At 41.6% G+C, this 14989-nt stretch overlaps 1 protein-coding gene across 1 annotated transcript; it reads left to right on the plus strand.

The window, feature by feature from the left end:
* Positions 1-1730: 1730 nt before the first annotated feature.
* Positions 1731-3125, plus strand: LOC139420921 (noggin-2-like). The gene has a single exon (XM_071171341.1). The coding sequence runs from the start codon at positions 2212-2214 to the stop codon at positions 2830-2832; it is 621 nt and encodes a 206-aa protein (XP_071027442.1). The 5' UTR covers positions 1731-2211; the 3' UTR covers positions 2833-3125.
* Positions 3126-14989: the final 11864 nt, after the last annotated feature.

Below are 14989 nucleotides of genomic sequence, written 5' to 3' on the forward strand. Positions count from 1 at the left end.
ATAACACATGTAGTACTACATGTACAATCATGTAGTAACCAAAAAAGTGGTAAACAAATCCAAATATATTTTATATTTGTGATTCTTCAAAGTAGCCACCCTTTGCCTTGATGACAGCTTTGCACACTCTTGACATTCTCTCAACTAGCTTCATGAGGTAGTCACCTGGAATGCATTTAAATTAACAGGTGTGCCTTGTTAAAAGTTAATTTGTGGAATTTCGTTCCTTCTTAATGCGTTTGAGCCAATCAATTGTGTTGTGAAAAGGTTGGGGTGGTATACAGAAGATAGCCTTATTTGGTAAAATACCAAGTCCATATTATGGTAAGAACAGCTCAAATAAGCAAAGAGAAATGACAGACCATCATAACTTTAAGACATGAAGGTTAGTCAAAACAGAACATTTCAAGAACTTCGAAAGTTTCTTCAAGTGCAGTCGCAAAAACCATCAAGTGCTGTGATGAAACTGGTTCTCATCGCTACAGGAAAGGAAGACCCAGAGTTACCAGAAATCAGAAATTGCAGCCCAAATAAATGCTTCACAGAGTTCAAGTAACAGATACATCTCAACCTCAACTGTTCAGAGGAGACTGGGTGAATCAGGCCTTCATGGTCGAATTGCTGCAAATAAATCTCTACTAAAGGACACCAATAAGAAGAAGAGACTTGCTTGGGCCAAGAAACTCAAGCAATGGACATTAGACCAGTGGAAATCTGTCCTTTGGTCTGATGAGTCCAAATTTGAGATTTTTGGTTCAAACCGCTGTGTCTTTATGAGACGAAGAGAACGGATGATCTCCGCATGTGTATTTCCCACCGTGAGGTATGGAGAAGGAGGTGTGTCAACCATTGCGAAAGAACAGTCCCCTCTAGTGATTCTATTTTGCACCATATCATCTATAATATGCAGCACAACAAACACATACACACTGTTTTATATGGACAGGTTTTCACATGCCTGTAACCATTCATAGTGTGATGTTTAAAGCCACATTGTGTAATTTTTCCATATTTTGTCATATTATAGAGAGAAATAGTAATTCCATCTTTTGGTAAGCATTAATTCCGCCATGGTTCATTAGACAAAGCCTCTGTGGAAATGTAGGCTTAGGAGATCTTATAACGTTTTGTTCTGAGATAATCTTCATCAGCTAACCTTACTTTTTGTGAATTTTAAAGCATTTATGTCATGTAAAAATGTACATAAAGGCTTCATAATTCAAAAAGGAAGTGTTAACTGACTGATATTATCTCAGAACAAAACGTATAAGATCTCCTAAACTTGACCTTATTTTCGGTGTATACCCCAAAACCCTATAATTTCCCCATTAACTTTCACAATATATCCCAATTGTCATGAATATACAAAAATTTAACTCCGTCAATACCACCAAAACAAGGTGGTAACTATTAAGCGCCATGTCAACCTCAGGACCACTATTAAGCAAGCTCCAGAGCGCGCCGTTTGTAACCCGTCTGTGTTTAGGACCATGTAGCCGTGCGCGCTGTCAATCATAGTGAAAGTGACGGTGTTGACTGCTTGACACTTCGGAATGGGATATTTAACTTGAGAGTGGGGTCCACTTTCTACAGAAGCAGTTACTCTCCCGCCTTGGAAATGGGTGAAGGTGTCTAGGAGCTTCAGCAAAATATAACTATAAAATAGAAGCAACTACCCTATAGGCTACAGCATTCACGACAAGACTCTCCATGAATGGATTACATTCAGAAACAGACGTGTAATGCATCTTAATCTCGGGTGGCATCTCCTCCGGTGATAAGGATTCTGAGTTTTCTAAAGGCATGTTTGTTTAGGAGGTTTTGGCTTATTTATCCTCAAAGCACTGAGAGGAGGCACAGATGAGAAGAGAAAAAAAGAAAACTCTACTGAGTTTGTGTGTGGTGGAACATTGATGGAAATCCGTTATATCCATTTAATGAACTAGGACGCTCATGCGCTCTATGGTCAAAGGGAATGGTCTGTATTGATGTATTCAGTTTAGTGATGGTTACCGTTCTCTTCCTCACTTAGTAACTTGTCAACAAACAAAAAATACATTGCCGATTTCTGCGCTGCAACTGGGACGGATATCTTATTTAAGCACACACCACCTCTCCAATCCAAATGTCAAAGTGAGACACTAATGCAGCACTTGCTCTTTTGCTGTAAGTGAAAATAATTTGCGTAAATAACAGCTCGAGCTATAGAACATGGGGATTTCTCCGGCGGCTCTGCTCTATGTCATAACGACCATCCACCTCGGTGTCTCTCAGCATTTTTTGCGTCTGCGCCCTTTGCCCAGCGAGCATCTCCCAGTGCCCGGTCTTAAAGAGGACCCTGACCCAAAATACGACCCAAGGAAACAGGACCTGGCCGAACGGACACTGAAGAGGAAACTCGGGAGAAACTTTGACCCCGTCTTCATGTCAATCAACAGCCCCCCTGTTGTGGAGAACCGGACTGCCCTTGAAGCACAGTCCAGACTGATGGGACCTATTCCCAACCAGCTGAAACAGCTGGACCTGGTGACAGTGGGCAAGAAAGCCCGTCGGAAGTTTACACAGTGGTTGTGGGCATACACGCACTGCCCCGTGGGCTATGTATGGAAGGACTTGGGCGTGAGGTTCTGGCCGCGTTACGTCAAGGAGGGACAGTGTCTGAATGAGCGCTCTTGTTCGTTCCCGGCGGGGATGTTTTGCATGCCCGACAAGTCAGTCACCAAGACATTCCTCCGCTGGTACTGCCAGGGCTTTCTCCAAAAGAAATACTGCATGTGGATACAGGTTCAATACCCCATCATATCCGAATGCAAGTGTTCCTGTGTAGAATAGGCCTATTTAACTCGGGGTAAAACTATTTCCATTCAAATTTAATTAAACCCTCATCATACAAAATCGGATTTTGTTCATTAAAAAGCTATTACATTCACATATAAACGTGTAAACATTTAGCTACAATAGCTTACATCAAGCGTGGTAGGGGCAATTTCAATTGGAATTGGAAAATGGAACATGTACATGAACACATGAACGTCTTCACAAAGTTGTCTTGACAAAGTTTGGGAGTTTTTTTGTTTTTTCTGTCTGGCACGGGATGGAGAGTGTATCACGGTATAGGCTACTGTTAACAGTTTTTATTTATTTAATTTATTACCACAGCCATTGTTAGTATAAAACTATGATTATGTATAGATGTTTATATGAGTGTTTCTCTGAAGGCTAATAAAAAGTATCAATAAAAATGGTTTCGTTAAGAGGTTAATTTTGTCTTTAATTTGCCAAGAGAGTCATATTTCCATATAGGCCTGAATTGTATGACAGCAACATCTGTTAACTTTTTAAAAGCATCCAATACAATCATTTTTTACGTGCGTTTTGGTGTGAAAATGTGACATTTTATGGGCTCAATAACTTTCTGAAGTTCTAACCCAAATGGCACCATATTCCCTATATAGTGCACTTATTTTGTTTAGAGCCCTATAAAGGGAATATGGTGCCATTTGGAATATCATCACTCTTAAGAACTAAACAACCTTGTTCCTGACACGTGGAAAAACACAGCTGATAGACAAGGCTTGGAGAGGACACAGAGAAAGAGAGAGAGAGGGAGAGGGAGAGGGAGAGGGAGAGAGCGAACAAATAATGAATGTGAACCGCCAATGAGGCCATGCATTGTGTAGACTAGGCACACCATTCCTGAGATGTTTCCATAATAGTCAAACATGTCTCAAACATTTCAAACTATGTGCAAAAAGACTAATGGTGTGTGTGTGTGTGTGTGTGTGTGTGTGTGTGTGTGTGTGTGTGTGTGTGTGTGTGTGTGTGTGTGTGTGTGTGTCTCTCTCGGTCTGACGCAGAACATACAGTATGCATGGTACGGTTCTCGGCTGCAGAGCAAGTTGCTGATAAGGCTATATCCGTGGTGTGGTTTTTATTACATAAATAGGCTACCGGATATATTATACTACGCGACGACCTGTCAGCTACAGAGATGGAGAGAATTGGGTTAGGTAGTTTCAACAAAACACCTCTGTTACACATCCATAGCTCTGTCCCCAGCGAACCACTCAGTTTAACAAACAAAGTGTCAGGGTCAGGCTTTGAAAATGCAGATTGTGCCTTTGGTAGCCTAACTTATATTGGCCTACTTTTATTAATGTTGATTAACTTTGGGGTTGTTAGAGATCATGATTAAATATTTTTCTCCTTAAACATTGGATTGGCCATCTGGCAATTCTTGCAAATGCCAGATGGGCTGGAAATTTTTTTAGTTGGGTGGGCTGGTCGAAATTGACACACAATATTTTGGACAAAAGTGTGCCTTTTAAAGATTTTTGCACAATTTCTCTGGTATACTAATCTACAATGAGCTTTTTGATAATCAGTGGCCAAGATCACAGATTGTAAAAAACTGAACATTTGCCTATAAACACAGAAAGAGCACATTCGACATGATCACCTCGCTGAAAAAACATCCTATTTTTTGGGTGGCTAAAACCATGATTTGGTCAAACAGTGAAGTGCATTATCCTCATGATTCCTGTAATGAAAGTGTCAGCCTTGCCCCGGTGCCTGTGCCCTTGCTTTTCCCAGATTAGCCTTCATTATGAAAAAAGTAACTCTGAAGTTAAACATAAGCATGAACATGGCTCAGGTAGGCAGTTTGGACTGGTTCTCTGTGTGTGTAAACACATAATAGATAAACAAAGGAAACAAGCGTGTGTGTGTGTGTGTGTGTGTGTGTGTGTGTGTGTGTGTGTGTGTGTGTGTGTGTGTGTGTGTGTGTGTGTATGTGGTGGGTTTGATTAGGATATAAACAGATCAAGTAAAGTAACATGATTGTCTGTGACATTGTCCCAAATGCCAACCTATTCCCTACACAGTGAGCTACTTTTGACCAGAGCACTGGTGAAAAGTAGTGCACTATAAAGGGAATAGGGTCGCATTTTGGATATAACATGGGTGTTTTTATGGGACATAGACAGCTTAAACAGCAACTAGGCCATCTAGTGGCTAGCTAATATGCCACTGACACTGGGTCCCACAGTTGTGTCAAGTTGGCTAGATGTTGTTTAGGTGATGGACGACCTCCCTTTCATCTACACTGATTGAAGTGGATTGCACAAGTGGCATCAATAAGGGATCATAGCTTTCACCTGGATTCAACTGGTCAGTCTATGTCCTGGAAAGAGCAGGTGTTCTTAATGTTTTGTACACTCAGTGTGTATGAGGCACACTCACTCAATAGACATTTGATAAGACGGATCAACAATGGAAAGTAGACAACTCAATTTCTTGAATTACCTAATATCTCGTTAAGCCCAAATGCCATTTACGTTCATGTGTGTATTGTATATAATAATACTACTTTGTTGTGACCTGAAAAATACATAAAAACATATAAAACTGTCTCTGATGTAATTTATTTATATTTTATTTAGATTTATGTATATTTATAATGCATTTGTCTTCACAGGTTGGATAAAATGGGGCTGCTGGCAACTCTTCTCATCTTTGGTGTCTCTCATTCGATTTCTATGAACGCCACTTCTGTGTTAGAATGCATGGACAGTCAATCACATTTGTGTTATTTATTCACTTCTAGCTGACTATTATAAACTGACTTTGAGTGTTTTGAAAAGCACTTCATAATTATAATATTTGTAATAATAATATATTTATTATTTTTGTAATTATCATTGTAATACACATTTCCGGTTTATCATCTGAAGCAGCTGATGAATGCTGCCGTGGTGGTCCTCTAACAAACGGTTTTAGTGAATACTTTTAATTATCTGATAATTATAGAATTATTTCATTTTATATCTTGTAATTTATATCCAGTTTTTATCATTAATTTTGGATCCAGCGACTTGGATAGCCACAGTGCTGGGACCGTTAGCATTGTCCCTGGATCCCTTCAGTAGCCTTTTAGTAGCCTATTGGCTAGCAAGCAAAATGGCTGAATTGAGTAAAGGGTGTTCTCCTGCTTCTACACAAAAAACTCCTTTGACACTATCGCTGATCATAAGGCCATTAAATGCATTTTGTGTGACATCTTCACAGTCATCCCAGTGAAGGGCTTTTCTGAAAACTTCACCTGTGTCAAATGCCACAAACTAAATGTTGCCAAGAAGAAGATCATTACATTGCTTGAGAAAATTAAACATCTGGATGAGCGTCTGATTCACCAGGGCTGATGTCAAAAACCCAGCAGTGTTGCAGTTCTTGACATAAACTGATGGCTAGCCAGCTGCCTAGCTAACAAGAACAGAAACAAATCACTAGAAATAAACCCTTGTCCTCACTATCGGATTGAGTTGCTATGTCTCTTCTCATGGAGGCTTCCCGTTCAGAGGAAAAAGCAAGCGTTTCATGCACTATTTACTATACTCTCTTCCGGGACAATGTGGACCGACCGGAATTCCGATGTAACAACTGTTTACTCGCTGAGGACTATAGTGAAAAACTATAGTGAAAAAGTGACTACTCTTAGCAAACTGATTAAGAACTTGCACAATATACTGGGGAAAGTACCCACCTTCTCCTTCTAAAGGCTACACCACAGGCAGGACGCTGTTCCGATGTGTTGAAAGTATCACCGCTATGTCAACACTCCTTGATTGAATGGTCAAATGCCTTCCAGTGAACCCTCCCCGAAGAATACTGTCACCAACTCTGCTGCCCAGCCATGGAAGCACATCACCTGCCAAAGGCCAAATGAAGGGAAGTGGCCTGTGGGGCTTCTTTGGCTTGAGAAGCTCGGCCCAAATTCAGTTTTCGAACAGCTTCGCCTTCCTGGCTTCAGAGGTTCCCGCGCCATCGCCCTCTATCTGAACTCCTTCCCAGGGGGATTCTTCCCCGGATTCTGTCTCGGACTCAGATTTTAAAGAACTGATTGGAACTCTGAAAGACTCCAACAAGCGTCCAATTATTTCAGGCCCAGTGCCATCACTGATTCTTGGCAGCGAAGGATTCAGTAGGTTGCTGTCACTACACGACTGTCTACCAGTCTACTATAGCTATTTTGGAGTTACTTTTGTGGATAACTTTGACACCTTTTGGAAACAGAAGATGCTCTACAGCAGTGGTCACCAACCTCTTTTGAGTCGAGATTACTTTCGGAGTTAAAATGCAAGCCAAGATGTGGCGTAAAACATTTTTTTTAACTATTAAAAACTGTAGTAATGAGGTTTGTGCACTAGGCTATAGGCTCAAAATATCTATATTTCAACATTTGAGGTAAGCTATATGATCACATCGGTAATATATCAGTTGTTGAATTACTTTCGAGGCACAGCTGAGTGAATATACATATATATAATTAGCTCTTTTACTTGATTTTACTGGGCTGATGGAGCCTGCATCTGATGATTAATATCAGCTTTGGGAAAGGGCAGCAGACTGAGGTGTCTGTGTCTCAACGTCCCTTCTCTCTCCCTTTCCTCCGCTGACAAAAAACGGACACCATCTTCCAGCTGAGGGTGAAACTCAAGTTGCACCGCATTCTTTCTGCCTCATGCACAAATTCATGTTGTTACTTACTCCTATGGCCAGAGAAAGTGAAATATTCCTTGATGTAAAAAAAAACACCCAAGCCGTTAATAATAACAATAACACTTTCCTACTCATTCATTGCAGCTGCAGTTCTAGTTTTAGCGTGAGTGGAAGTAGGGAGAACACACATTTTATGGCTTATAAAAGTGCTGAATAGAAAGTGTTGACGTTGCTGAGTGAAAACTTGTACATTAACTCACTCATAAAAACAGCAGCTCTTTGCTGTATTCGTTGACAGTCTTTCTTTAAAGGTTTATAAATCTCACAGTATCAACTTTGCTGTAGCTTTCTTTTATGTCTGCTACAGTATGTTACTGCAGACACGGTAATCTGAGCCATCTGATTGGCCAGTGGTAGGTCTACATGCACTTGATTTGCTCCGCCCAGGCCCTCTGGGAAGGCAGTTTGTACCTTGAGAACAGCTGTTGGTGACCACTGCTCTACAGAGAGGATGGAGTCCATCCAAATCATCATGATGCCTGTCCTCGCATTTCAAGGCTGCGCTGAGACATTGATTTATCAACATCCCAAGTCCTGCTCAGGTAATCCTAAACATAAATTACCAGCATTATCATCATACTGCAGGCCGGCAAACAGGATATTATCATTGACTCTTGTTTTAACCCACATCCTCGCTCAAGGCATAGCCCCAATGGTACAGTTCTGTTCTGGACTGATTCATGTAAATGCCATCAGTTTGATCTCAAAAATTGACTTTATTATAACCACTCAAACCAATATGTACATTCTGGTAATATCTGATTATAATTATGTGCAGGATACTGATGTGTCTCTGACTGGTTCTAATGTTTTTAGATCTGACAGAGTTGGCAGAGGTGGAGGTGTCACCATATTTACAAAGGACAACTTAAAGATGTTCAAATAAAATACAATTTTATTGGCTACATACACAAGATTAGCAAATGTTAATGCAAGTGTAGCGAAATACTTGTGATTCTAGTTTCTGACAGTTCAGTAATATCTAACAAGTAATCTAACAATTAGCCAACAACTACTGTACCTACTACCCACAAATCTAAAAAGGGGTGAATGAGAATATGTACATATAAATATATGGATGAAAGATGGATGAGCGGCATAGGCAAGGTGCAATAGAAGATATAAAATACAGTATATACATATGATATGAGTAATGTAAGATATGTGAACATGATTAAAATGGCATTATTTAAAGTGATTAGTGATCCATTTATTAAACTGGCCAGTGATTGGGTCTCAATGTAGGCAGCAGCCTCTCTGAGTTAGTGATTGCTGTTTAGCAGTCTGAAGGCCTTGAGATAGAAGCTGTTTTTCAGTCTCTCGATCCCAGCTTTGATGCACCTGCACTGACCTCGCCTTCTAGATAGATGGTAGTGGTGTGAACAGGCAGTGGCTCGGGTGCTTGTTGTCCTTGATGATCTTTTTGGCCTTCCTGTGACATCGGGTGCTGTAGGTGTCATGGAGGGCAAGTAGTTTGCCCCCGGTGTTGCGTTGTGCAGACCGCACCACCCTCTGGAGAGCCTTGCGGTTGAGGGCGGTGCAGTTGCCATACCAGGCTGTGATAGAGGCAGACAGGATGCTCTCGATTGTGCATCTGTAAAAGTTTGTCAGGGTATTGGGTGACAAGACAAATTTCTTCAGCTTCCAGAGGTTGTTTGAGGCGCTGTTGCTCCTTCTTCACCACACTGTCTGTCTGGGTGGACCATTTCAGTTTGTCTGTGAAGTGTACGCTGAGGAACTTTCCAAATTCTCCACTACTGTTCCTTCGATGTGGATAGGGGGGTGCTCCCTCTGCGGTTTCCTGAAGTCCACGATCATCTCCTTTGTTTTGTTGATGTTAAGTGCCCTCACCTCCTCCCTGTAGGCTGTCTTGTCGTTGTTGGTAATCAAGCCTACTACCGTTGCGTCGTCTGCAAACTTGATGATTGAGTTGGAGGCGTGCATGGCTACGCAGTCGTGGGTGAACAGGGAGTAAAGGAGGGGGCTGAGCACGCACCCTTGTGGGGCCCCAGTGTGAGGGTCAGCGAAGTGGAGATGTTGTTTCCTGCCTTCACCACCTTGGGGGCGGCCCGTCAACGTCCAGGACCCAATTACACAGGGCGGTGTTAAGACCCAAGGGCCTCCAGCTTGATGATGAGCTTGGAGGGTACTATGGTGTTGAATGCTGAGCTGTAGTCAATGAACAGCATTCTTTCATAGGTATTCCTCTTGTCCAGATGGGATAGGGCAGTGTGTAGTTTGATGGTGATTGCATCGTCTGTGGACTTGTTGGGGCGGTATGCAAACTGAAGTGGGTCTAGGGTGGCCGGTAAGGTGGAGGTGATTTGATCCTTGACTAGTCTCTCAAAGCACTTCATGATGACAGAAGTGATTTCTACGGGACGGTTGTCATTTAGTTCAGTTATCTTTTTATTCTTGGGTACAGGAACAATGGTGGCCATCTTGAAGAATTTGGGGACAGCAGACTGGTATAGGGAGCGATTGAATATGTCCGTAAACACACCAGCCAGCTGATCTGCGCATGCTCTGAGGACGCGTCTAGGGATGCCATCTGGGCCAGCAGTCTTGAGAGAGTTAACACGTTTAAATGTTTTACCCCCGCCGCCACGGCGAAGGAGTGGTCATAGTCCTTTATCCGGCTCCAGTATGCTGACAATGGTGTTTGGTATGGTGGGCTGTGGAAGCTGAGACTCCTTGTGCTTATGGCGAAGGGTCTTGTCCGAAAGGAATGGTCCGGTGTACAGCCAGCTGACCTTAACCATGAACTGTTTGGACCTCTTGCAGAAGATTTATTCCAACAAAGGTGTGTTGCCCTACGTCCCTTCCACAAAAAGTGTAAAATGGTAACACCACAACCATGTCTTTCCAGGAGACGTGCAGTACCAGCAAGTGTCAACCGATTGGGACCTAAGTGTTTATAAACAGACTAGTGTATTGCTTAGGGATAATGAGGGATATTGGGAGCTGCTTTTGAGAGGAAAGATCAGTCAACCAAGTGAATGGGCTAAGGGGCTGCAGAAGGTGTGAAAAGTCTTAGGATGGCAGTTCTTACACAGCATAAATTGTTGTGTATGGGACAATACAACAATACATTTACTGTAGCTCAATAAGGTCAATAACAAAAGTTTATCTCAATGCTTTGTTATATACCCTTTGTTGGCAATGACAGAGGTCAAACATTTTCTGTAAGTCTTCACAAGGTTTTCACACACTGTTGCTGGTATTTTGGTCCATTCCTCCATGCAGATCTCCTCTAGAGCAGTGATGTTTTGGGGCTGTTGCTGGGCAACACGGACTTTCAACTCCCTCCAAAGATTTTCTATGGGGTTGAGATCTGGAGACTGGCTAGGCCACTCCAGGACCTTGAAATGCTTCTTACGAAGCCACTCCTTCGTTGCCCGGGCGGTGTGTTCGGGATCATTGTCATGCTGAAAGACCCAGCCACGTTTCATCTTCAATGCCCTTGCTGATGGAAGGAGGTTTTCACTCAAAATCTGACAATACATGGCCCCATTCATTCTTTCCTTTACACGGATCAGTTGTCCTGGTCCCTTTGCAGAAAAACAGCCCCAAAGCATGATGTTTCCACCCCCATGCTTCACAGTAGGTATGGTGTTCTTTGGATGCAACTCAGCATTCTTTGTCCTCCAAACACGACGAGTTGAGTTTTTACCAAGAAGTTATATTTTGGTTTCATCTGACCATATGACATTCTCCCAATCTTCTTCTGGATCATCCAAATGCTCTCTAGCAAACTTCAGACGGGCCTGGACATGTACTGGCTTAAGCAGGGGGACACGTCTGGCACTGCAGGATTTGAGTCCCTGGCGGCGTAGTGTGTTACTGATGGTAGGCTTTGTTACTTTGATCCCAGCTCTCTGCAGGTCATTCACTAGGTCCCCCCGTGTGGTTCTGGGATTTTTGCTCACCGTTCTTGTGATCATTTTGACCCCACGGGGTGAGATCTTGCGTGGAGCCCCAGATCGAGGGAGATTATCAGTGGTCTTGTATGTCTTCCATTTCCTAATAATTGCTCCCACAGTTGATTTCTTCAAACCAAGCTGCTTACCTATTGCAGATTCAGTCTTCCCAGCCTGGTGCAGGTCTACAATTTTGTTTCTGGTGTCCTTTGACAGCTCTTTGGTCTTGGCCATAGTGGAGTTTGGAGTGTGACTGTTTGAGGTTGTGGACAGGTGTATTTTATACTGGTAACAAGTTCAAACAGGTGCCATTAATACAGGTAACGAGTGGAGGACAGAGGAGCCTCTCAAAGAAGAAGTTACAGGTCTGTGAGAGCCAGAAATCTTGCTTGTTTGTAGGTGACCAAATACTTATTTTCCACCATCATTTGCAAATAAATTCATTAAAAATCCTACAATGTGATTTTCTGGATTTTTTTCCTCATTTTGTCTGTCATGGTTGAAGTGTACCTATGATGAAAATTACAGGCCTCTCTCATCTTTTTAAGTGGGAGAACTTGCACAATTGGTGGCTGACTAAATACTTTTTTGCCCCACTGTATAGTGGCCGATTCCGACCCGAGTAACACGCGCTGTACTTAAGCATGAGAATATCATGCTATTCACCTGCTAATCGTTCGGGGTGGAGATCCAAGAAATGAAGGTGTGGCGGCGGTGTGTATTCAGATATGCCGTATTCTGACCTTGACTTAATTCACTAAATTTAAAATCACATCAACATGGCATGATATGTATTGCGTCCCTTTTCCCACAGTGAAGTAGGCTATAAATAGTTGTGCCGTTCTCCAGCATTTTATTTGTGTGCCCTCATAATTTGTGTGGAGGAAATTTGGAGAGGCTTCTGTAGGGCTGATGTATGCGCTTTAGAATGTTTTAATTATATTCCCGGGCTTTTCTCGGTTTTATTTTACAATTTGTATCTTGTTAAATATTAGCTACTATTGGGAGCCACTGTCAGTAATACACACATACATTTATGACTGTCACTTTAGTATTTGTAGCTTCAATTTTGCATCATTTCATTCCATTATGTTTACCTTTTTTTCCTCTGTCAGATTTGTGTAGTTGTTCCTGAGGGTCGCTAGCGTTAGTGGATTTAATTAGGCTAACGTTGTGAAATAATTTGGAAAATTGTAGCCTATTTGAATCATTGTGGAACTCAGACCACAAGTAGCAGGTTAAACCTGGAGCCTGGCACACGGTTCACGACACCTGGACCGTTGTCATACAGTTCCATGGATTAGGGTAGATTTATAGTACTATTGTTCACCCTTATTGTACACCTTTTTCCACCTTCCAACTTTTAGGATTAATCAAACCACTTTATTTTTGATTCCTCAATATATTTCATGGGTGAAGGCTCTCCAGAACTATTTTTTTTATGATTCATTCATACTTTCCTAACAAAAATATTTTCCTAAATAATCTACAAGATCAGAGTATTTTTAAATTGACTAGTTGGTGCTGAAATGGATGGCTTTTGTGATGGAAATGTTATTGTGTGTATGTAATCGTATGTTTAGCACAATGCTGCTTTTGTAATAACCTGTATTGGTTGGGTTCATGCGAGTGGCGAGTTGACTGTGCAAAGGATTAAAGCAATTTGGCAGTATGCCCAGCACATTGCTCTGGTAACTAGAAGGAGTGATACAATGTCTCAGTTTCAAAGTAAGAAACCTGATGTGGTATCAGTCAGGACCCAACCACATGCAGGACCCAACCATGCTTATATGACTTGTTTGTGTCACAGTATAAAGGAACTGAAAGGGAACCTCCCCTTTGGAGTTTTCATTAAGCTTGTATTGAGTTTGTGAACCGTGATATTAAAGATTGCTTCATTTACTTTGAGTCCTTAGTGGTGAATTTCCACAACACTTTCTTTCGTTGATCCCAATATTCTGAACCCATTCTCCCTGTGTATTCTCTAGACAAAATTATATTTAAAGGTACATTGTATTTAAAAGGATGGCTTAAGATAAATTTACTGAAAATCCTATTGAATGAAGAGAGAAAATCGGTTGGCCAGCAAGTGGGTTTCCAGCGGTTGAATTTAATGTATTTTTATTGAGACCTACAGTGTATTTGGAAAATATTCAGACCCATTCACTTTTTCACCATTTTGTTATGTTACAGCTGTTGGGTTTTGAGAATGTGAAATATACTTATTCATGTCACTGTTTGAGTGCTAAGGTTTAGAGGGTCTACACCAGAAGTTAAGGGTTAGAGGAGGAAGGTATATAGTGTGTGCAACTAAGCTTGGAATGTGTTGAGTTCAGGGAAGCGATTACATGTGGCAGACATTGATAAGGGGAGACGGGTGGAGATCTTAGAAACTAACAATTTCACTGAGGGATAGAGGGTAATGTATAACGTTTACATTATGTCAGGATATGTTATTGTTAGCCATCAGGGATCCTCTGGGAGGAGAAGAGACACAGTCTGGTATCAATAACCATGACAGCCTTGAGTTAGGGAGGAGTAAGCACTTTGGGGTAGAGGTCAGGTTAGATGAAGTGAGGAAGAACAGTGTCACGTTCGTGATAAAAGACGGACCAAGGCACAGCGTGATTAGAGTTCCACATCTATTATTTAAGTGAAACTTCTACAAAACAATAATCCAACAACGAAATGTGAAAGTAGTGGTGTAACATGTGCATACACAAAACAATATCCCACAAAGCAGGTGGGAACAGGGACACCTTAAGTATGATTCCCATTAGAGACAACGAACATCAGCTGCCTCTAATTGGGAACCATACCAAGAGCACCAACATAGAAATGAAAAGACTAGAACACCCCCTAGTCACGCCCTGACCTACAACACCATAGAGAACCAAGGGCTCTCTATGGTCAGGGCGTGAGACAGATATCACTATGGTCTATCAACAGAGATAAATTGACTGTTCAGTTGTGGAGGAGGAGACTCAGCCTAGGAGAACGGGTTAAATATCAGTGCTTGTGTGAAATGTCGGTTGTCTGAATTACAGCTGTATCGACCCTTTGGGAAGAATTAAGCTTGGTTAAGCTTCTCTAGTGCCCGTGAGTTATTTACTATGAAAATTAGAACCTAACATAGCCTTATTTTAAAATTGATTAAATAAAGTTTTTTTCCCTCATCAATCTACACACAATACCACATAATGACAAAGAAAAAACAGGTTAAAAAAAATACAAATACAAATAATAACTGAAATAACCTTATTTACATAAGTATTCAGACCATTTGCTATGAGACTCAAAATCGCGTCTTGTTTCCATTGATAATCCTTGAGCTGTTTCAACTTGATTGGAGTTCACCTGTGGTCTATTCAATTGATTGGGCATGATTTGGAAAGGTACATAACTGTCTATATACGTTCCCACATTTGACAGTGAATGAGGTCTAAGGAATTGTCAGTAGAGCTCCGAGACAGGATTGTGTCGAGGCACATATCTGGGGAAGGGTACCAAAA

Source organism: Oncorhynchus clarkii, chromosome 12, assembly GCF_045791955.1.
Source record: "Oncorhynchus clarkii lewisi isolate Uvic-CL-2024 chromosome 12, UVic_Ocla_1.0, whole genome shotgun sequence".
Lineage (NCBI taxonomy): Eukaryota > Metazoa > Chordata > Actinopteri > Salmoniformes > Salmonidae > Oncorhynchus > Oncorhynchus clarkii.

Excerpts from the sequence above, each read along its gene's own strand:
- LOC139420921 (XM_071171341.1), top strand. The coding sequence starts at position 2,212 with ATGGGGATTTCTCCGGCGGCTCTGCTCTATGTCATAACGACCATCCAC.